We start from the raw sequence: 24,885 nt of genomic DNA, 5'->3' as shown, positions 1-24,885 counted from the left end.
GATTGCAGCAGGGAAAAAAGCAGCAAAGCAAACCGGAGCTGAAGGGAAACAATAGGAGGGGTGAGTGCACTGGTTTGAATTAAGTAAGAATCCACCTGAATTTGAACAAAACCTTTCCACGCAGATATTCTCTCTTATCTGTGGAGCACTGGTGGTCCTTGGAGTTGCTTTTGCTACAAAGACCAGCTATCTATCCGTCTTCTACCAGTGATGCTTCCTGCTAGTCATAGTCATATCCATGATGCTTTGGGGGGCTCTAGAGGCTTTTATCATCAGTTAAACTAGAGCGGGGGGCAGGAAATGCACCTCTCTCTATACCCTGTGCATCTGCTTCAGGTGTTTATCTGATGTCACTTAGTGTAAATCCACCAAATTTGCAGAGGACTCTGAAATTGGAGGGGTAGCAAACACACAGGAGCACAGAACCAAAGTGCAAAGTGACCTAAAGAGATTAGAACAACAGGGGAGCTGCAGGCAAAGAGAAGAGATTCAGTACAAATAGATGTAAAAATGCATGCAAAGCATTTTGATATGTATTAGTCGGTAGTATTTTTCTACAGGCGTATTAGCTAATATTGTGCTTTACCATAGGGAAGGATAGCCCTCAGTTTATATGAGGTATCTATCTTTCTTCAAGCATGAAAATCCATTATTTGATATCATAACATTGAATCTGGATAATAAAATCCGATACCAACAGAATAGATGGGGATGGGCTCTTGCTGAAGTGCATATAAATGCATAATATTAATATATATATATAAAATGAACAGTGGATGCAATTACCTGCTCAATGCCATACTATTCTTAGATAGAAATTAGTAGCAGATATTTTTAAATTTATTTTTCATAACATTTTCAGGGGGACGAAATCTCAGTAATTTATGCCAAGCCATAAATAAATCAAAGTACTGAGTCTATTTGGTTTAGTAATAAACATTATTAGTATATATGTTATACACCCACATAGAATGCACTGTATAAATGTGTAATTCGCTATATGAGCAAGAAAGATGCGCTGTTATATCTTACTGTCAAGGTTGGCATAATCTAAGCCACCTGGATTCAACACACCTTTGAACTCTGTAAAAAAGTTCAGCTCCAGATTCAAATTTGTAACTTAGGTCCATCTGTACTTACTACAAAAGTTTAAAACAACCTTAAATGTATATCTTTAATAATCAATGCTTTCCAAAATCTAATCAATTGTGTTTATGCAAATTATCATTTGAGGCACTGAAAATGGGCCTTACTTCAGCATTTAACGTGCACCTTATGAAAGGAAGGATCTGGTTTGCTGACAAAGGCTCAGTGCATGCAGGTATCCAGATGTAACTAACTTACTCTCCCACATCTCTTTGATCCTATCAATTACAGGGTCCTTTTGAACTATAGAATGAATTAACATGTGATCTAGTGGATAGAGCATCAGACTGAAAATCAGAATATCTGACTCCTATTCCTAGCTCTTCCTCTTCTTGCTGAATAGCTTGGACAAGTGATGATTTAATTTCTTTGTGCCTGCATTTCCCAGTCTGTAAAGGGGGGTATAATTATATACACTCTTCTTGGTAAAGAATTTCAAGATCCCCAGATAAAAAGCATTTCAAGTATTTTGCGTTATTTAAACTCAGAACTTTTGGCCAACTTCCAAAGTTTTTATACCCCCTTATTTCCCAAAATTGCAATCCAGTTTTCTCCTCATCTTTATGTTGATTTTAGCAAGAACAAGAATGTAAATGTAATCTAACACACAGATGTATTTATTTTGACAATCACAATTCTACAATGGCTCAGCTCAGCTTTTTGTTTACGTCCCTTGTAAAGGTTAATGTGTTCAACTGAACTGTGTTGTAACACTATGAAAATCAATATGCAGCACAGTAATTGCAGTTTAAATATGACAGACGGTAACTGACTGGTTCTTCTTTCATCCCTTAAAGATAATTTTTACAAATGTAATTAGTCATTTCAGATTTTTTCCTCTCCCTAGAGCAAAAGGCTAGAGGGTTTTAAGAGAGCACTTATTCGTATCTGTGGAGGATAGAAAGCATGCTGAGATCTCTAACGGAAAAACCCACAGAAGCACTCTGGTTAACAAGGCTACATGAGTCATTCTAAGTGGCAACGGCTTGCCTAAAGCTTAGCAACCAACTTTATGTACCTGGCTAGGGAACAAATGCAGAGAGCAAATAAGTAATATAAAAATCAACTCTTTTATATGTGGATCTACATTGTCCCTATTGACCCCAGGAAAAGGTAAACACCCACTGGGCCTGTACTGTTCTGGGCCCTACTTTCCAAGCTTTTTTGAGATTACAGTAATTTCCATTATTACCAAGAAAGATAAAAAATTGTAATTAAATATAAATTCTACGCTGTGCTGCTCAGTCAGTGGTTTCCTATCTTTTTATCTATTTCCTTGAAGGTATGCTGTGACTAATTTACAGCTAATGGATGTACTTGCCTCATAGCACTAGGGAAATAATCTCTGAAGACATTCTGTGGAATCTGACAAGTAGCATCAGGGTTAGGTGAATAAATATGACCAGCTGTCAGACTCTGGGACCTGTTCAGACCTGCAGAGCCATTCTGGTGCTTCACCCTGGCAGACAGACTAGGTGAATCTCCAACTCTGGACTTCAGGCTGAAGCCAAGATTTTCAAACCTTGGTGACCCACAGTTAAGCCTCCAGTAGGTGGCCTAGTTTTCAGGAGCACTGACCACAAAGTATCTTCCACTGATTATTTTCAGAGCTTTTGTTAAAATCAGGGCCCTAATTTTGGCACCCAAATATGGTCTAGGGAATCTAATCTTAGCGTCCCATTTTTAAAAATCTTGGCCTGAGTACCCATATGGGAGGGAAAGCTATTGGGAGAGACAGGAAGCCTTTATTTGAAGTAGAATCCAGATTCATGACATTTAAAGACAAACCACGGGATGGGGCGAGTGTTTGGACAGCAGTATAGTCAGTGGGTACCTTTTTAGTGCAGGGAATATGGCATGGAGCAATCATTAATAACAATGCAGATGCAGCAGTATTACACTGACAACATCCACTAGCCAGGGACTGTATCCACAGACCATATCTGAAGCTAGCAGGGGGCAGCCAGAACTTAACTGGTTATCTAAGGTCTCTCAAGGTCTAGGACATCCCTCTTTATGGCACAGAAAGCCTTTGGAGCTATAATTACAGCTACATTGTTAACTGCAATACCCCCTTTTTATAACCCATAAAAAGGGAGATATGAAAATATTATTTATTTAAGAGGCCAAATGAATAGTTTCCAGGTTGCATTCAACGTGTTCTTTGCCCCCCTACCATGTACTCAAAGTTACTAGGCAGATTTTGAAGTGGATTAGGTTATTCACTGATCTGAAGACTGTACATTACACACTTACCGGTTTAACCTCCTCCTGCTGTTTGCTTGAGGATTTTTCCACTTTTGGAACCGACTGAGAGACCTTGGGAGATTCAAGGACAGCATTGCCATGATCCAGATCATGGTTGATGCTCTTCTCCTATAACAGAAAGATGCAGTACTGATATCACCATGAGAGCATTTAAAGGTCTATTGAGAGAAGCCAAATTCTGTCTTACAGGACTTCCAAATGGACACTCTTCCCTGTGAGAAGGAAGTAAATGTGAGAATGAGGGCTTGTCTATACTGTTGCTTAAATCAATGTAAGTTACGTTGTTCAAGGTGTGAAAAATCCACCCACCTGAGCAATGTAACTTTCATCAACTTAAAGCGATGTCTCCACCGTGCTATATTGGCAGGTGACGCTGTCCTGACGACATGGCTTCTGCCTCTTGTTGAGGTGGAGTAATTATGTCGATGGGAGAGCGCTCTCCCATCAGCATAGCACATCTTCACTAGACGTGCTACAGCTGTGCCTCTGCATCGATGCAATGCCACCGATTTAGTGTGGTAGTGAACACAAGCCCAGAGATATTGCCCCACAGAAATAGCTTTGAACTCTCCAAACTACTGGAGTTTCATAGTCAGTCACCATTCCTCAGGAATACATGTATGAAGTACATTATTTTGATATTTATTATTTCCCTGTTAATGTGCCCTTATCCTCTTCCTCCAAAAAGTTATATTGCTTGCCTTTCCTCTAACTTAGGACCTCACTGACATTCCCTTCAAGTAAGCTGTACTTCTCCATAGAATAGAATTGGGAAGACTTTGCAATAGGTGGATGCACTTCCTATTGACTCACAAGAGTCATAAGCAATCCTATAGGATCAGTGTTACCCTTTCCTTCTGAGCAAGTCTACTGCAGATGAAGATGTATGGACAGCGTGATGCATCCTCAATTATTTGATAAGTGGTGGCAGGTAGGACAGGTAACAGTGGAACGGCAGGTTCCAACAGTAAGACTAAATCCCTGGGGAACAGCACTGTGCCTCCCTCCCTGTTTTGGAGAGCAGCGAGCATAATGTCAGTGCTCAACAGATACTCTAGCTCAGGTGTTCTCAAATTTCACTGCACCGAGACCCCCTTCTGACAACAAAAATTACTACAAGACCCCAGGAGGGAGGACTGAAGCCTGAGCCCCACTGTCCTGGGTGGGGGATTGAGAGGGCAAAGCCGAACCCCAAGGGCGTCAGCCCTGGTGGGGAGCTGTAACCTGAGCCCTGCCGCCCAGGGCTGATGCCCTTGGGCTTTGGCCCCGGACAGCGGAGCTCAGTCTTTGACTTTGGCCCCAGGCCCCAGCAAGTCTAACACCAGCCCGGGTGACCCCATTAAAATGGGGCTGCGACCCACAGTTTGGGAACCATTGCTCTAGATAATGGAACAAAGTATCTATTACAATATCTTTCCCTGCTCCCCAAAATAGATTGATTGTGCTTCGCTTTTTTTTTTTTTTTTTTCAGAGCAGCACTGAACTTAACCTATGGACAGATCCATGGGCCAGGGATCAGCAGTAGAGCTGGGTGGAAAAAGGTTTTCCTCATCCCATGAAAATTTGAGATTTTGAAAATTTTTCCCATCACTAATTGGGATAAATAGTTGAAATCTTGAAAATTTGTTACTTGTAATACAGTAGCATCTAGAGACCTCATTGTGCACATCTAAAGGAAGAGAGACACTCTGCCCTGAAGCATTCACACTAAATATACATGGGGAAATAGAGTCACAGAGAAGGGAAGTGACTTGCCCAAGGTCATACAGCAGGTCAGTGGCAGAAGCAGGAACAGCACCCAGATCTCTCAAGCCCCAGTCCAATGCCCCATCTGCTAACCTACACCACCTTCCACTTTACCCATCACAGCATAAGAAGGGCAAAAAGAACAAGTAGGATATGCTGTTTTGTTTGGCATTACCTGGAGTTGCATTAACATTCATACAAATCAAGTGCTTCCCTTCTGTTGAGGGGGGAAAAAGGTGTCTGGGAACAAATTAACAGCAACCTTAGGTGCTTATCTGTCCCTGTTAACTATATTAAAGACTTGTGTTCAGATAATATGGTATCTGTCAGCACCCCCATGAGGTAGGGCAGTGCTGTTAGTCACTTTACAGATGGAGAGCTAAGGCACAGAGAGACTAAATGACTTGCCCAACGTCACACAGCGTCTGGGGCAGAGCAGGGACTAGAACTCCGGTCTCTTGAGTCCCAGGCTCTGTCTGAATCACTAGCCCATATTTCCCCCCTGGAAAGTCCTTGTGGAACAAGATATAGCTGTGCAGGATAGGTTTCATGCTTTCTGGGCTGCAGGGCATGGACCATTTTAGACCGTTTCAGTGCATTTCCAGGTTGATCAGACTCACACCCGTGTTGGCTCATTACACACAGACAAGCTGCTGACTTCATTCTGGCACCAAACAACATTTAAAACAACCTGACTGTTAGATTGACAGCCTAGCAAGTGGCACTGGCACCCTTACTGCTGCTGATGGCTTTCCAGGCCAGCCGTGACACCACGACTCCACATGGGAGCAGGAGAATTATGTTTTGTGCTTCTATCAGCCCTCCAAAAACACCGCTGGTCTAAAAATATCAGCTACCCCCCCCCACAAAGCCCCCTAGACTGGTACAGTTTCCTCCAGCCTTCTGATCATTCAGTACAGTGGAAACCCAGAGAAGGGAAGGGAAGAGTCGTGAGCACATTTTTCACAACTGACCTCAGGTAGAGGGAAGGATCCTAGGCAAAGGGGCTGTCTCTTTTGGGCACACCCACAAGCTATGTAGATCCCCAGGGGCATTTAGCATCGACACCCTAGGGAGAGAGAGCCCATTTCACAGTCCTGCTCCCAGATCCAATCAAAATGGCCTGCCAGGGACACACAAATCCACAAGACTTCATAGACACTACATTAACTCTCTTTGCAATCTCTATGGGGTAGGAAAGACAAGATATGCTACTTCCTCCCCCACCCCCACGCTCCAACTGCTTTCAGGGTTGGGACAGCCAAGCATCTATGAGGTAATGCTCCCTGTGCAAATTTTGGGGTTGGGGGCAAAGCTGGGCTTATACAAGCTCAGACAGACCCACTGTGCTGGGGAGAAACCCTAGCTCCCCCCGCATTTGGAGAAGAGGAGCTCCATCTCTGAAGTACCACTTCATGTGCGATCATGTGTGTGTGAGTAGCGGGGGGGGGTCTGATCTGGGCCCATAGAAGCTCACAAAGACCCTGTAAAAATGAGTCACCACCTCTCAAGCACCTCCTGATTGCCTGGGGTGGCTCTGCAGCACCTTGCTCTCTTGCGGGACTCCTCAATAACTCCACCTAGTCCATAATGTTTAAAAAGCTCCCCTCCTGGAAGGGGATCTAGTTATTTAGTTCATTCACATACTAGTCCTCCTCCAGGCCCCAGTCCTTCCCCTTAGTCAAGGAGCCCACTGCCCTCCTTCCTGGAATCATGTAGTACTTCACACCCCTTCACCCAGCTGGCCCCTGTAACCACTGGTTCCACAGTTCAGACAGTTCTCTCTCCTTGAATCAGGAGCCCCGAGCCCTCCTTCCTGGAGCTGGGTTGTAATCCCATCAGTCTCACGCTCTGGGAATCAGGAGTCTTCAGGCCTCCTTTCTGGAGCTGGGTCATAATCCAAAATTCCTTTACTCCCTATAGATGTTTCCTCAGGCCAGCTGCAGCCTCCCAAGGCCTCTGTCCCACTCAAGCGACTTACTCTCCCTCACACCTGGCCTGAGATAGTCACATAATATTTCTTCATGTGAGAAGAGAGTTTTTTTCCCATCTGGGAGGGGAGCTGATCTTGTCATAGATGGTGCTGAGGCTCATCTCCCATTAACGTGGAACTGGGTCAGCCACCTGAATACAGACCCAGATAGACCCCAACCAGCAGTCTTCCAATTCCTGTGACTTGGGCAGGTCTCACACCTTCCTCTCTAGCCTGCGTTGTTTTGCTCAGATGGTTCCTCCTGGCACTTTTAGGGTACTAGACTGATCTTTTAATCCTCACATTTGATGGTTTTCAACCAGACTCTGAGATTTACTAAAATTAGCACAGATAAAAATTGCTGGATTGGCAGCCCTAGAGAACGAAGTCATTATTTATGCACAGAAAATTTACAGCAAAGACAGTGGCAACACAAAACTACGCACACACTGTGGACCTGTGAGGAGTGAAGATAATTCAGCCGCAATGCCCATTCAGTCCTTGTGCTCTCTTCCAAGACTGTGGACATGGATTCCAGTAGATTGATAGATGTAGGTAACATGTCTACTAATAATTAGACTAATACCAGCTCAGCTCATTTCATTTCAGCCACCAAATGGCCATCAAATGGCAAGAGCAATTTTCATTACTCGTGGTCTGGGTTCAAAGCAGTGACCTAAAGGAAAGGCTCGGTCTACCACTGAAGAAGTGACAAAACAGGCAAGCATCCCTGCTGAATTCCTTCTTTTCAGAGTGCTTCAAGTGCTGTGACAAAGTGGGAAAGTTCCTAATGTTTTCTCTGAATACTATGTGTGCCTCAGTTTCCCTTATGTGTTACTCAAGTATCTAGGTGGTGGAATAAGGGTGTGTGATCATTGCAGAGAGCCCAAGTGGGCAGGTGTGATTGCTGACTGGGCACAGAATAGCTGACACTTTGTATCCTGGCAACTGATGGCCGGAGCCCCATCCCCGGCAAGGAGCCAACCAAAGGGGTTGGAGAACAAAAAAACCCAGGTGACCTGTTTGCCTGAGAAAAAGACAAAGGACGGAGGAGGGGCAACAGGGGGTCTGAGGCTGGGCTGCTGAAAGCAAGTCAGTCTAAGGGTGGGAGGAGCCTGGGCTCTGGATCCCCCCAAGATGGACTTCACTGAATGTTCCTGATTTCTGTGCTAACAAGATCTGTTCTATGTTGTGTTCCTGATGACTAATAAACCCTTCTGTTTTACCATGCTGGCTGAGAGTCACTGCTGACTGTGAAGTTGGGGTGCATGACCCTTTGGGGGTGTGTAATGCTTCCCCAGGCATCCAATCCAGGTGGGCTCATGGTGGGGAGCTCACGGTGTGAACGGGGGGGTGCTGAACGATCCGAGGTCGGACTCGGGAAGCACTGAAGCCGAGGAGGCTACTTGCCCTCCTGAGTGTGCACCCTGAGGGGAGACACAGTGAACTAGAGTCCTGTCTGAACTTCATTCAGAGCGGTGTCAGAGCACCAAGGCTGTGACTCCATGGCAAAAGGATAGCGAAACGAAAAGCAACCTTGTCTTCAATGGCAATAGCAATAAGCAAAAATGGGTAAATATACTTTTTATTGTGCATATTGGCCAAAGGCAGCAGCTTTAGGATGTATCACACCCTCATATGTTTTTTTGCTTGGGCAACGCCAGTTGCTATCGATATAATATACAGAGACACTAACTGCATATGCAGTATCACTTTTGTTTTGCTAATAATTTTGATTTATTCTGTCTGCCATGTCTATTTAGGCCATAAACAGTTATGATCTTATGGGCAAGGACTGTGTTTGCATAGTTAGTACAGTATCTAACACAGCGGGGTCCTGATCGTGGCTGAGACTTCAAATCACTAGTGTGATACAAATAAAATACTGAAAGCTCTCTGCAGGCAGAGATTTTTCAGACCAATGGAGAAGGCAAGTGACTGAAGCTAACCCTCAATATATAGAAGTCAAACTGAATTTGGACTAGAAGGGGGTCCAACTTTCAGATCAGATCTCAAACCACAGCAGAGATTTGAGCCCGAGTTTTGGGCCAGCTCTAGGTTAGATTTACACTATTAACTAAAATGAAGCATAATAAGCAGACTCTCCAAATGTTTAAGATAATCATTAGTGTTCAGTTTCTAAAATGCCTGAGCCATGTTTCATGGGTGTCCTCCTCTCTCCAAATTTGAAAGCTAAGGTGGTATCTTTAGTTCGTCTCCGTTCAACTGTTCTCGCAACATTTTATTTTGAGCTTTTCAGCATTGAAACTGGGTTTAAGTAAACAGTGCCCATCACCTACCTTTCCGATCTGTCCTGAGCTGCAGGCACACTGTCCCATTTAGAGACCAAAAAGCCAAGAGCAGGTTCCACAGGAAATCCCCATATCCAGGGAGCATGAAGTTTCACCTATATCCAGGGAAGGTTCAAGAATCACAAATGCAACAGGCAGCTCCACATCAATGAAAACACTTTACCTTAAGGAGCTGGCAGCTGGCTTTCACTTCAGCAGCACTCAGTACAATAAAACCAGACTTTGCTTCGCTTTTTTTACAATTCTGATTGATTTAAAATCAATCTAAAATATTTCTGTTCTCTGTCAGTTTTTTATATATTATCCCACCAAGGGAGCTTTGACACTTTAATGTCAGAACAAACCCAAAAGCAATTTGCAGAGTTAATGTAGATTTGAAAAAAAGATCTATCTATAGAAGTGCTACAGTGTCTTCCGCAGCAAAACTGTTTCCATAAACTCTTGCAGAGCAGTGTAGCGTCAGTGCTTCACTTTTAAAGGAAAAGCATCCTCTGTATAAAAACAAAATATAAGCAAACTGTTCTGTCACCAAGCCAGCATATCGCACATGCACAATTCTGATCTTTGTGCTTAACCAACACAGTGAAAATCCACAGTGAGGAAAATTATCTGTGCAGCCTTTGGTCACAGAAGAGGTCGAGGGGTTCCATTTAAGCTTCCTGCATCAGGTGAAGAAAGAGATAAAATACAAAATGTGACTGCTCCAACCAAGCAAGCACAGAGCTTTCTACCTAATGCAGTCTCAATTGTCCATGTGGGATTGAAAAGCTGATGTCTGTGGGATACAAATTAAAGACTCACTCTGAAGATACAAGCCTGCTAATGCCCAATGCGCTGTGTCATTTAATGTGGGTGTAAACACACTTACTGACATCCCGCTGCAGTCAATATCCATTATATCATGCATTTTGTCGGAAAGGCAGAAGATACATGGTTTCTGGTTAGCAAATCAAAAACATTCCTTGTGAATCTACAGAGATGAAAGACACTGTTACTGTTGTTGAATGAATTGTGCTCAGTGGCACAGTAGGTTAATGCAAAAGTCTTTCACCTTAGGAGACCTGGGTTTAAATCTCCTTTGCATTCAGCGCCTGATCCAAGTCCCTTTGAAGCCAGTAGGAATATTTCTATTGACTTCATTGGGAGCTCAACTGCACCCTTAATGCTCACTTCAGATCTCCCTGCCTGAGTAGTACTCCCTCACCAACCAAGGAGGAGCAGCAGCTCTGGGGAAACAGAGCTGCCCCAAGACAGGGAGCACCCCACCTCTGCTTATTTCAGTCGGAGCTGCACCTCAAAAGCTCGCTCTTACTTCAGCCTCTTTTAGCATGTATAATATCTCATCCAGCTCATTTGTGCATGTCCAGATTTTTCAGACACACTTAATGGCCCATTCTCAATAGCGACTTGTGCTAAGTCTTCAGTACGTCTTAAATGGGACGCTTTAATATTTGGTTTTCTTGTTAAGGAATTCAGTAGCTCTCACTCATTTTAGCATCAAGTCTTTAGGGCTACTTTGTGGGTAGACAGACTGTCCTACTGGGAGAGCATTCAGAACTATTTTGTACTCACTGTCTCTCCCCATTTTCATGAGGCTTTCACTAATATACTAGAGACCATATGGAATAGCCTTTGATTGCCTAAGAGGTCTTGCCCATCTCTAAATTCTACCATATTCTAGGATTCTCCTGCTCTACCTTTCCAATTCCCATTATAGCTCCACTCCATTACAGATTCTCCATTCTGGACATTTTCTTTAAACCCATACATTGTAGGCAAGAAATCAGTGGTCCAGTCCAGCTTCCACTGATGTCAATGGAGACATGTCCATTGAGCTAGCCCCAGATGAGCTTGCTTTCAGAAAAAGGCACTACCGAAACATCCCTAAGAGAAAAAAATATTTAGCTCTCCTCCCCAAAGCAGGAGAGATGTCAGCGACAAGACTTTGGAGCCTCCCTAAGAAAGAAGATTGAGATTATTCTTAGAAACTTCTAAACATCAGAGAGTCAGAACCTAGCTGATGTAAGCCAGCATCGTTTTAGAGAAGTCAATGAAGCCATGCTTAGTTATACCAGCTGAGCAGCTTGCCCAGAACATGCCGCCCTGGGGCTTCGGTCTATCTAATACTCCGTAAAAACACTACTAATGACACACCTGAGAAATGCAGTGAAGTTTAATGGCTAATTTTAAAACATTTATTGAAAATACCAATGAGATTCAATAGTAAAATAAATGAATGTCTCAAATTTCATTGACATTCAATGACATTCATTGACATCGGCCATTCCTCACTTTTCATAAAAAAAATGTGGAGAGAGATATACACATGAAAACCTGGCAAAGTTTTTGATTTTTAAACCTAATTTTGAAACCAAACTTTCTCCTGACCCTCAGATTTTAGAAGAGAAAAAAAATAAGCTGCGTGAGCCAAGCTTCCTTTGAAACAAGTTTTAACAGTTACCAAGGGAAATGCTGAAGCAAATGTTACTAGATTGATGCAAATGCACGAGTAATATAGTGCTTCTATAAAACCACACAGTATCTAATAGTCTGTTTTATTTCAGCCATAATCAGGGCCGGCTCCAGGCACCAGCCCACCAAGCATGTGCTTGGGGCGGCACCTGGAGGGGGGCGGCATGGCGCGAGAGTGGAGCCCCGGCCAGGCTCGCTGCCCTCCTGCCGGCGCCCCAGCCGCTGGGGAGAGCGGAGCCCTGGCCAGGCTCGCCGCCTCCTCCGCGCACTCCGGCTGCCAGAGGAGCCGTGGCGGGCTCGCCGCCCTCCCCCCAGCGCTCTGGCCACCGGGGAGAGTGGAGCCCCGGCCAGGCTCTTCGCCCTCCTCCCGACACTCCGGCTGGTCGGGGAGAGCGGGCCTGTGGCCGGGCTCGGCACCGTCCCCTGCCGTGCCCCCCACCGGGGGGGGGTGGGGGGGTGGGCGGCGGGAGGCTTTTTTGCCTGGGGCGGCAAAAAAGCCAGAGCTGGCCCTGGCCATAATACACTTGCTCTAAAGATGGAGAGTGTTGTAAGCAAGACACTTCCACTCTTCTCTGTGCTGATTAGGCCTCAACTGGAATATTGTGATTAGTTCTGGGAGTCACATTTCAGGAAAGAGTTGGACAAATTGAAGAAAGTCCAGAGAAGAGCAACAAAAATGATTAAAGGCCTAGAAAACATGACCTATGAGGGAAGATTGAAAATACTGGGTTTATTTAGTCTGGAGAAAACAAGACTGAGAGGGGACATAGTTTTCAAGAACATAAAAGGTTGGTACAAGGAGGAGGGAGAAAAATTGTTCTCTTTAACCTCTGAGGATCGGACAAGGAGCAATGGGCTTAAATTGCAGCAAGGGCAATTTAGGTTGGATATTAGGAAAAACTAAGGGTGGTTAAGCACTGGAATAAATTGCCTAGGGAGGTTGTGGAATCTCCAGCATTGGAGATTTTTAAGAGCAGGTAAGACAAACACCTGTCAGGGATGGTCTAGATAATACTTAGTGCTGCCATGAGTGTAGGGGACTGCTCTAGATGACCTCTCGAGGTCCCTTCCAGTCCTGTGATTCTATATTGAAGACAACTAAAGAGGACTATGTGCATTGTAAATAAGAGGTCTCATCCTGCAGAGCTCTCACCTCCAATGGATTACTTAAGTGAGTAAGGTTCTCTCAAATGAGTAAGACTGTGCAGGCTCAAGCCTTAAGCTTCTATCATGAGATTTTCGACAACAAAGCCATTTCCAATACATTTTTTCTAATACAAACTAAATTGTATAGCAACACAGTGATTTATTGACAGGATGGCTGTTCCAAACAAGCATAATTAGAGGGCCTAATTATCGTCTAACTGCTCATTGTATATAATGCTTCAGATAAAGGTCACTGTTTTGAAACCTAATGAAGTAATTATTTTCCTCTGAGATTCCACCTACTATAGCTAATATGAATGGTTTTCAAAAAAGGAAAAAGTTAGAAGCACAGTATAAATACATGCTGGAAATACAATTCATCTTTCTTTTAGAAACCTACCTTATTTCACAGCATGTTAATTCTGTTTTTCACCAGATTTTGGGAGGGTTAAAAACTACTTTGATTTTGAGCTTTCTATGAATGTTTAGTTTTATTTCCAAACAGCATTCGGTCATAAATTTGGTTAGTTTAATGTGTGTGATTGGAATTTTAAAAAGTAGGAATGGTGCAACTCCAAGGGACAGGTTAGTCTTGATTTTATCCTGACTGCAATCAAACACCTGCAAAGTGACAGATATGACCACTTACTTGGCACGACTCAGGAAGAGGGATCGAAAAACCTCTGGATGCCAACTGAAAGAGTACACAGGGATATGGAGGAAAACAGGGATCCCCTGGGTTCATCAAAAGCATATCATGTAAGGTCACTAATGAAAGCCTGTGTCACACTGGACATCATAATTGTTGCAAAACGTGTGTATGGATGTAGTGTAAGGAATTACGACTATATACTGGAAATGACAGTCTTAAGATTTGTGACTAGCAATTGGTCACCAGAAAGGTGAAAAGCCGGTTCTTTTTCAGGCAAGAAATGTTTATCTGTCCATTTACATGTAAATTAAATATTGTACAGCTCACAATGGGCCTCCATTTACAGTCTGAGCCGAATGCTAATGAAGGATTGTGAAATCTTCAAAAAGGAAATTTACAGGAACAAGTGAACCATCAGCGGACACTCTTATTTACAAGCAAGGACAATGGACTTTTAGGGGGTATAAGTATGGGATTTGAAGGCACACCCTTATTCCTTTAAGCTGTGAGGACAAGCTGCCAGCTGGCTTGATTTTACAAGAAGGGTTCTCAGTAGGGGCATAGCTGGGAATGGAAATGTGGGTGGGCCTCGACTTTCGGGTGGACGGGCAATGACAGACTGTACTACCTGCCACAATGCCATGCCCTCCTAGCCCAGGTGCCCCCAGACACAGGGCTTCACCTGCCAAGCTGGGCACATGCATGCCTCACCTTGGGCATTCACCACCAGCAGCTCTTTTGCCGCCGGGCTCAGCTCCCCTCTCCTGGGGGGAGCCATGACGCCTCCTCCTCACCAGCCATGGCACTGTGCATTGTTGAACCCGGCAGAGACCCGGCGCAGCATCCCCACTACCCACTTCCCCTCAGAGCAGCTGCCGGTGGGGGCCCGACCATTCCCCCTCCAGTGGAGAGGGGAGACACGGCATCCACCCCTTGCTGTGCATGGGGGGGGGGATTTCCTGGCACAAACAGCCCATACTGTATTCTGCGTGGGGGGGGGGGGGAGGCCCAAGCCCCGCACATGGGGTGGTGCTTCCCGTAACCTCCTTTCCAATTTCAGTCCTCCCCCCACGTTAGTGACCTGATGGTACGGGGGGGGAGGCGGGATGGCAGAACAGCTAGGGCACTAATATGTCTTTGCGGTGCTGTCCTTCACCGCTTCGTTGTGTGTGACTGCTGCGTGCCGGCATGTGCTCCTGCGGCCGGGCCGGCCCGAGAGGTCAGGGCAGCAGGAACCCTCTGGTCTGCAGCTCAGAAAATAGCAAGGCAGAGCTGTTGGAGAGTAGCTTTCTGAAGGGCGGGTGCATAGCTCCATCCTGGATTTTAGGTGCCTGAGTGAAGCCCCGGGGTATTGTGGCAGCACGACATCTTTGCTCAGATTTGGGTGGGCCTGGCTGCTAAGTGGGCCGCAGCCCACTGAGACCCACCTGTGGCTACGCCCCTGACTCTCAGCCAAAGGGTTGAAAATACTGGCGAAAGAACACGTGGTAAGCAGTCTTGTGGAGATAGGATAACGTCTTTTTGGTTACATGTAGTCTCTAGAAAGCATGTTATGATTTTGTTTAATATGTAACTGTTTCCAATATTCTCACTCTGTCACTTGAATCTGTTCTTTGATGATAAATTTATTCCTGTTTTCACTCACACTCTCTTTTTAAGTGCTGTGTGTTCAGTTGAACAGTGGCCCTGAGTAAAATTGTACTAGTTGGTGTGTACTATTCTTTTGGGATTAGCAGATCTAAAAGTGATGTGAGTTTTCAATTGAACAGGAGTGCAGCACTCCAGGGGGATTCTTGAAGGGATTCTTTATAAAGTATTGATAAAAATGGAACACAAAAAGAGTTATGAATCTCATCTACAGAAGCAATGTTTTGACAGTGGGAATAAATGTCAAGTTATATTAGCCAAGCTGAGCAACAAAGTAAACATCCACTGACTACAGTTCTTGGAGCACTTAGAAGACAGTGACAAACTATTCATTTTGGAAACTATCCACAACTGAATTTTAAATGCCACCAGAAGAGGATTCCATAGTCCAACGTGGTAGTGCCCTTTTATCACACTAGAATGTCTTTTTTCTTCAAATGATATTCAAGCCAAAATTCTGCTCCTGGATTTCCCATGGCCAAAAGATTTCACTGAGAGCCACAGAAGTATCTGAGGGCAAAATTTAGTTCTAAATATTTTGGGATTCACAATCTAGACCATTTTTAACAAAATGGGATCACTATGGAACACCATTCGTGCCTTGAATCACACGTTCCATCCTGCCCAACTAAACAAAGGCCAGCTACCAAGACCCCCAATGCTCTTCAGTGTAGCCATTATCTTCTTCTGTACATACACAACAAGATAGGGATAGCATAAGGGAGCCTGAATACAGTGGCCTAACCAGAGGGCAAGCATCAGACCAAGCAGAGAGAATTACTTTGGAGAAAACCATCATGCCTTGAAGCAAAGTGTTAAGTTGAGAAGCCTTGTCCACACAAGGAAAAATGAGTAAGTGTTTTTCTGCAACAGTGCATTTCCATCAATGCTGCCAACAGTGGAAACAAGTGGCAAGTGTTTTTATCACTGTGTCATGGCAAAATTTCCCTTCTGTGAGTAGTCAAATTCTTACCCTCCAGGATGGCTACAGAAAAATTTGATGATTCCAACATTAATAGGTTTCATTAACCAGAAAATCATACAACAACATATCACTCCTTTTTCGGTCTTGTTTTCATGATAAATCTGCTATTAAAAAGAAAAAAAACAACAACAACCATGGTACTGTCCCTCAGAAACATTTCTCAAATCCTGTCAAGAAACTGACCAAAAAAAATTTGACCTCATACAGAAGAGAAATAGAAATGCAAATGCAGTTCTGGGTCACAGAAATATAGAAAGTGTCACGCTTCTCAGATCCTGATTTTAAAGACAATAAAAAGACCACGTCCAATTTGTATGCAATCTAAATCAGAGCAATTTATTCCATTGTGCAGTTGCTAGGACCAGGTTTACAATTCAACAGCTGCTACTGTAGTGATAAGTTGGACAAGATGCCCTACTGCAATGGACTTTGCAAAGTTATTTTTAAATGTACTATTCCTGCAACATGTAAATCTCAAAACATTTTTTTTCCAAGCTTTATCACTAAAATGCTTCATTCAGGCTTTTTCTGCCACTGTGATTTCATTTGAGGGATTACTGAAATCCTCTACTTAACACACCCACAACTGAATACAATATTTACAAAACATTTCCAGATTGACAGTCCTGAAACCTGAAATTCTTCTTTTATCCACAGAACAAGGACAGTGTGGACAACAGCAGAGAAAACGTCCCCACGCTACCCTGGTAATGCGTAGCGCTCTTAAAAAGGGACCATTGCTATTGGCTTCTTCCCTGCCAAGATGGGAAGTGGAGGCCAGGGCAATTTTGATGGCCGCTCTGGTGATGGTGATGTTATAATCTCTCCCCTAGGCATTGAGCCACCAGCCTATTTTTAAGAGCCCACAATAAATAGCAGTCAGATAGTAACAATTTTTGGTTATTATCAACTTGGATTGACTTTCATCTACAAACGATGAAAAGCTCCATAATTTTGTAAGCTTCTGAATAGCTCAGGAAACTAAGTGTATTTTTTTTTAAAAAGAGGATCACAAATGATGAGTTGCCATATGATATGAAGCAACATTTTATATTTGACCAGAGCTGTTTAAACCAATAGCACCCACCTATGTAATATATAGTGTGCCTAATAAACCTAAACACTTCCTATTTACTAAAGAGTAAAATATAAGTCTGCTGTTCTTGACTTTCTCAGAATTCTTCACTGCAGTGTTTGTTGTTGTTGTTGAGAAACACCTGCCACTTATGTTCTACCATCCTTTTAAAAAGTATCATGAAACCAAATCCCACGATCTTTACTCAAAATGAAGACTTCAGTGACCTTTCATGCTACTTCATGAAGCAACTTTCCTAGCCAACACAGAAATTAATTTGAAGCACTTTAGTGGGTTGATGCTTTTTGCCCTTGCCATGAACTTTCAAAAGTTTTTGATAAAGTTTCTCACAAGTGGCCATTAAGGAAACTAAATAGTCATGGGGCAAAAGGTAAGGTTACAGCATGGATTAGAAACTGGCCCAAGCCAGAGACAGAAAAAACAAATTTCTACCCAGTAAAAGGTTAACAGTGAAGAGCCACAACGTTTGTGTTAGAAGTGGGGATTGTTTTTATATATGAATCAATGAAAAGTTGAAAAGCGAGAGCAGTGAAAGGACAATATCTGCTGCTGACAAAATTACTTAGGTTGGTCAACACTCCATAGAGAAGGCTGTGAGGACAGGGATCTAACAAAACTAGGTGAATGGGCAGCAGAATGGTAGATGAAATACATTGCTGATAAATACAAGGTATTGCAGATCAGAAGGAATAATTTTAACTGCGCATACATATTGCTGGGTTCTAAATTAACTGTAGCCACTCAGAAAAAGACCTGATCATCATCATGGATGGATCCACATGTCCTGATAAATAAATAAATTAAAAAAAAAAAAAGACAAAATGTCAGTATGCATAAAGAATAGGATAGAACAAATTGAAAATACTATGCTATATATCAATCAGTAGGATATAAAAACCTCTCATGCTTCTGGGCAAAAGCTAATCACTAACTGAAGAGGGTGAAAAGGAAATTTTTCCCAGGGATCAGTTTCCAAAACTCCAGGGTAATCAGTAAACTTGCGCATTTTATACTGTCTTGGTGGTTCTTAGTTTTCCCTCTGATGATTCTGGTACTGGCCAATGGTGGACACAGAATTCTAGGCTAGATGGACCACTGGTCTAATCCATCATGGCACCATTCTACACTACAGTGAGTTACTATGAAAACAAGCTTTATTCTCTCTTTACATAGATGTATCCAAGATTCTACACTAAATTCCCTTAGGATGCACGGTGAGGCAAGTGTTGGTACATATGGCCCCTTTGTAATTTCCAGTTCCCTTCCTCCACTAGTTTATTTCCACTGTTGACCACCTAATACATTATTGTGGTACTTCAGTATTTAATGTGCAGAGCTCAATTCTGTGAACCGAATAATTATTGTTAAAGAATATTCTAATGACTATGGTTTAAAACTAAATTTCCAATAATAGTTCAGTTAGCCCAAGACATTTAGTTGATTCCTAACTTTCCACAGTGTTCCTGGTTTGTAGCCATCACTACTTGATGACCAAGATTAAGTGGATTGGGATAATTAACAATTCCTGGCTGTTTCTTTTGCTTTGAGCTAATCATAGAGAGGACTTGAGTGCTCTACTCTGTTAGGGCTCGATTTAGGCTTGCAGCAACAAAAAACTAAATCTCTGGCTAATCCTTACCGCCAGTTCAACAAAGAGGAGTGTGTGACAGTTTGACATTGAATCAGCAATTTATACTCTACTTGAATTCTTGGTTGCATCAATACGAGTCTGCCCTTCATTTTAAATTGTGCAATATATAATTCCTCTGAATATCAGCAGCAAACATTGTTAATTTCACATAAATAAGAGTTAATATTATATGGAATAAACCCATAAATCCTGATTTAAAGCTCAAAATATAATGCCTAGGTATTGTCAACCCACAGGATTACCTAGGTGGTCAGTCAGACATCTTTCTTAGAATGAATGAACCAGCTCAAGTGCTACATTTCATTGCTTTTGTTGGTTTAAATCATCCCCTTTCTATTTGGACTTTCCTATACAAGGTTTTGTATAAGCGTAATCTTCATTATCAAAATTCTGTCCAGTTTAGGGTGTGGGACTCTTTTACAGCTGAGTAAAGCAGTGGCCTGCATGGCCATTAAAGTTTTCATGATTTTTTTGTAAAGATAAAGAGCTTGTGATCTTGTCCTTAGGCAAAACGCACTTTCCTTTCCTCTTACCACCTCAGTTCTACAACAGCTGTCCACTTGTCTGCTTCTTCTCACCATAGAAATAGGAATATCATAGCAATGAGGCACTTATGATTTATGAAGCATTTTGGGACCCTTCAGGATTAAAGGAACTATATAAATATAAAGTTAGCATGATCTATTAGTTCTGTTATGCATGCCAGACTACCCACTGATAAGTCCAGCACTCCAAATGCAGAGTGCAGAGTTATTCAGGCAGTTTCCATACACATCAGAAATAACTCAAAGCAGTGCCCCAAGTTCACTGAAAGTCAGGCCAACTAAATGGAAATTCTCCTTCTGTCAAGGCAGATCAAATGCATTTGGGGGAAAATATTGATTTTTCTCTGAGCCCAACAGATTTTTAGAATAAAGTATGGGGAACCAGTCAAATTCTGCAAAGTCAATATGGCATAACCTGATAACACTTATGCCCAAAGAATCACTGGTCACATGGGATTCAAGTATCCTGCCTAGATTCATCCTTGGGTTCAAATCCTGATAGATAGCATGGTAGTAAAGAGAACCTATATTATCATAGAAATCCACACCCCCCAAATGGAATAGGTAAAGAGCTATAAAGAACTCTTCAAGACTATGCAGCTCACATGATGCAAGGGGTTGTGAAATACATGGGACTACAATCCTCCATTAGTGTCAAAACTACTCTTAAACCATATCTTACTCCATATTGTAAATATATGCCAGAACCGGAGTGGGGAAAATAGAAGGTCCCAGGCAACAAACATCTAAGAGATCTCATTGATCCAGCTAGGATCAGGAGATTAAATCAAGCTGCCCACTTCCCCCATTTTTAAAAGCTTTGGATTAAATTAAAATAAAAACAGGCTCTTAAAATACTTAAGTATCCTTTATGAGAAGAGAGGGATCATGACAGGGAGCCACTACAATGGTAGGTCAAACTGCCCAGTATTTCAGTATTCCTTCCCCATGCACATCAGCTATCTAATACAGGGGTTCTCAAACTGGAGGTCGGGACCCCTCAGGGGGTCACGAGGTTATTACATGGGGGGTCATGAGCTGTCAGCCTCCACCCCAAACCCCACTTTGCCTCCAGCATTTATAATGGCGTTAAATATATTAAAGTGTTTTTAATTTATAAGGGGGCTTACACTCAGAGACTTGCTGTGAGAGAGGGGTCACGAGTACAAAAGTTTGAGAATCACTGATCTAATGCATTATTCTGCAGAAATTCTCAGGGATAGGTGTCTAAAAAGTAATATTGCAACACCCTGATAAAAAAGCTCTACACTGTAAAATACTGATTTAAGTGATTTTTATGTGATTGCTCTACTCTTCTGAAGAGGAACTATAGAGTGAAATAACATTTTTGCCAATCACCAAATGAACAGAGTGGCAGAGGGAAGGGCTGTGACACTTCTGAATGTGTAATTGATGGAGGATTGGAACTACTGTAAGGAAAAAAATGATACTTTCTGCCTCAGGACTAGGCATCTATATAGTCAACTGCACTCAACTTTTATCATAGCTTGGACAGGGATTGAAGAGATCCAGCATATCATTTTTTCCAGGTGGTCATCCATAACAATCTTTTGTAACTTTCAAGAGGGGACTAATTCAGCCCTAAGGACATGTCTACACTACAAGGACTACAGCAGCACAGCTGCAGCTATGGTGTAGACACTACAATGATAGAAGGGATTTTTCCATTGCTGTAGTAAATCCTCCCCCTGAAGAGGCAGTAGCTAGGTTGATGGACGAACTGTTCCACTGACCTAGCTGCATCTACAGTGGGCGTAGGTCAACCTAACTAAGTCATGCACGATGTGAAATTTTTCACAGCCCTAAGTGACGTAGCTAGGTCAACCTACATTTTAGGTGTAGACCAGGCCCCAGTTACACTCATGTAACTGAATGATGTCTGGGAAGAGATGTAAGGTCCAGTGATTTAACCATGAGAACACCTGCCAGCTAGCCCAAGCATTGACACAAATTCCCTCTGTGGCCCTCAGCAAGTCTCTTTACCTCAGCTCTACCCTTTGTAAAACATGGATAACATTTTAATCACAATGGTGTTGTGGGGATTACTGTTTATAAAGTGAGGCACTTTTAGGATGAAGCTTGAGATTTTTCAAAAGCTATCAAAGTAATTTGGACCTCCAGTTCCCAGTAATTAATATTATTCAATGGGGTGGCAAGGTTCTATTAGCCAGATTCAAACATCCCATGCTGTGTGCATATCTGAATCTCACAAGCCTTTTTGGGATTGGACTAAAGCTGTTAAAGCATTCTCATTCAATCCTGAGGTATGCTGTAAAGAATGGGGTTTATACATGTATTATGTTTCCTTCCTCCAGCTGAAATAACCAGCAACATATAACTGCTTACTTTTCAAAACATTTTAAGAAACACTGTTACATGACAAAGTTCTACCAGTAGTTGAGCTGGGAAAACAGGAATTCTTACAAGTTTTGTTCCTTGACGATACCTGTTAAGATGCAGTATAAATATTAATTACTTCACTAAGATTATCCTTTATAAAATTACATCACTTCCTTCTTGCGGGCCAAACTTAGGCAAAAAAATGAGGGTTTTCTTCTAATTAGAAACTGAGGGGGAAAGATGGTTCATTACTTAGAGCAATAGGTTGAGCCTTGGGAGAACTCTATTTCGTTCTCTGTTCTTCTACAGTTTTCTATGTGATCTTGCCCATGTCACTTAGTCCCTTTGTGCCTTAGTTACTCAGCTGTAAAATAGGGATAATAGCACATCCCTGTTTCAGGGGTGTTGTCAGGATAAATACACTAAAGATTGTGAGGTGTTCAGATACTAGGGTAGTGGAGGCCAGAGGTAACTTGGATAGAATTACAAGTTAGGCGGAATGGTGCCATTGACTTCCAGAGTTGAAATACCATTCTTCAGACGGTGTAGTATCTTACTTCACAAGCCCCATTGACTTCATGGGGTAAGGTATTATTCAGCATGAGTAAGGAGATCACAATCTAGTCCAGAGATAGTGAGCTAGAGCTTAAAAATAGGTTTTGTTCAACTTCAGAATTACACTTCTCCATCGCGTTAAAAATATCAAAATCCAATTTTTAAAAGCTAGTGGTAGGTTCATTTTTCAGGGCAGTTTAAATTTCTAGCCTGAAATTTAGCCGTCAGAATAACCACCTTAAACTTTTAGCTAACAAAATCTGGTCTATGATCAAGCAAGGCAACAGGTTCTCCTTGGGGCCAGATTCTGATTCTCAGAGGTTTTAGATGTGTCACATTACTGAATTCAATGGACATTCTGATATCATGCTAGTGTAACTCTATTGATGCAATATCCATCAATATAACATCAAGTGATTAGTGTAAAACCGGAGAGAGATCAGAATAAGGCCTTTGAACTAATCAGCTTTACACTTACTTTTGAGAGTTAGAGAAATTCAAGACATCATGTTTCAGGGTACACCCCTATTCTCTACACTGCACTCCCTGTACTGGTTTGACATTGGGCAGTTCTCTGTTTAGATTTGTTTTTCTCAAGTTACAGTAGCTCCCAGGTGGTGACTATCAAACATTTCCTTGTCCTTCATCTTATGACTGAAACTGTATAGAAAAATAGCAACTGTACAATTTGTGTGTAAGTGATGAAAGGTTTTGTTCCTAACCTACAATGAAAAAAGTCTGAAATACATTTAGCTATTTGTAATTGGCAACCCATTCAACAGACACTTTATTATTACAGACATAATTCCCCTTATTCTCAGTGAATTAAATTAAACTGAACACAGCATTTAAAGGCAGTATGAAACACACTGAATAGAGTAAGTACCCATCTCAATAGTTTGACAATACTTACTATTTCCATTCTTTTTTCTTTTGGGGGGAAAAATAATCTATCGAAGAAGCACTTTTATTCTTGCACACCTGAGATTCTACTGTATATTCCTCAGATTATCTGGTCTTCAACCCAGATTGCTGTTTGCAGATTCAGACGCTGCATGTTTGATAGCGTTACCCAAAATAGTCTGTGACTGGCACTATGTAACTGAAGAGCCAATCACTGTACATGACAAAAAAGTTTGAGTTGCTTCACAGGTGCAAAGACTGACCCACTGACCCGAGTAGGAGGAAGAGTGCCATGATTATTTTTAGAAAGACATACGAGTCACAAGAACACAGAGTACATTTGATATTAGTTAACTGTAGTTTGAAGAACGTCCAAAGTAAATGTGCTTCAATTCCCATTTTGTGCTGGTTTGTCAAAGGAACAATATCAATGATGGCACTTTAAGAATGATAAATTTCAAGTGGGAAACAAGTCTGCTTACTCCACACATCCCCATTCAGCCATTCTACCGTCACCACTGGCTGGATTTCCCCTTTATTTTATTGTGATTACATCCCTGAAAACACTGCAGTGCAGTACTAAAGGGATGCTTCATTGGAAAAGCTGTTGCCTTTAGATGAAAGACGTAATAGTTGCTGGTATCCATCCAGGAGGAAGTTTCAAGTCTCACCCCAAACGTGTTTCTGTCAGAGCGTAATACAATGTGTACAGGTACCTAAATGTATTTTCCAAATAAAAACTACGGCATAAGACTTGTGTTCTAGTTAATGTTCTCTTACAAATTAGCCAGATTCAAACATCCCATGCTGTGAGCATATCTGAATCTCACAAGCTTTTTTGGGATTGGGATAAAGCTGTTAAAGCATTCTCATTCAATCCTGAGGCACGCTGTAAAGAATTCTAGGATAATGGTAATGTCCCAAACAAATATCTGATTGCAGACCATACAAAAGAACTTCCAAGCTTCAACCTAGTCTGAAAATAATGGTCTGAATTGAACCATTTTAGAACATTGCATGGCAGGTGCGGTCATCTCTTTCATCTTCCAGACGTGTAAGACAATGCATGTGACTGGATGCCAGTTGCAAATTAGGGACCATATTGTAAGTCAGTGCCAGATTCAGTCATTTGCGAGTGGCATCTCAGGTTTGAATCAAGCCACTCCCAAAGCCACCAGTGACTCACTAATCTGGACTTGGTTATTTGAATGTTGCTAGTCACCTCTCTTGCCATATGAAAGAAGTAAAGCTCATAACTACTGCATTTGTTAGTACAGATGTTGCAACAACCAATATTCAAATTCAAGTACAACCTTACACTTAAATACATACTTACCTGAATAACATAAGAGTATTCTACTGACTTCCTTGGAACTATACACCTGAGTAAAGTTCCTCAAGTGTACATTTGCAGGATTGTGCATTTAA

The 24,885-nt window shown here is 42.3% G+C and overlaps 1 protein-coding gene across 4 annotated transcripts in view; it reads right to left on the bottom strand.

Annotated features, from left to right (window-relative positions):
- Positions 1-24,036, bottom strand: part of RIMBP2 (RIMS binding protein 2) — a 374,947-nt gene extending 350,911 nt beyond the window's left edge. For 3 of the 4 annotated variants that reach the window (XM_054006698.1, XM_054006700.1, XM_054006701.1), the window contains exons 1-2: positions 23,468-24,036; positions 3,403-3,522 (exon numbers count right to left, since the gene is read on the bottom strand). In XM_054006698.1, the coding sequence (XP_053862673.1) occupies positions 3,403-3,522; positions 23,468-23,476 (129 nt within the window). In that variant the 5' untranslated portion in view covers positions 23,477-24,036. The remainder of the gene's footprint in view (positions 1-3,402; positions 3,523-23,467) is intronic. The other variant, XM_054006699.1, reaches the window with a different exon arrangement.
- Positions 24,037-24,885: the final 849 nt, after the last annotated feature.

The sequence above is a fragment of the Malaclemys terrapin genome, chromosome 16 (assembly GCF_027887155.1).
Source record: "Malaclemys terrapin pileata isolate rMalTer1 chromosome 16, rMalTer1.hap1, whole genome shotgun sequence".
In the NCBI taxonomy this organism is placed as follows: domain Eukaryota; kingdom Metazoa; phylum Chordata; order Testudines; family Emydidae; genus Malaclemys; species Malaclemys terrapin.
Note: the sequence above shows the minus strand (reverse complement) of the source record. Positions and strands in the feature narration are given on the sequence as shown.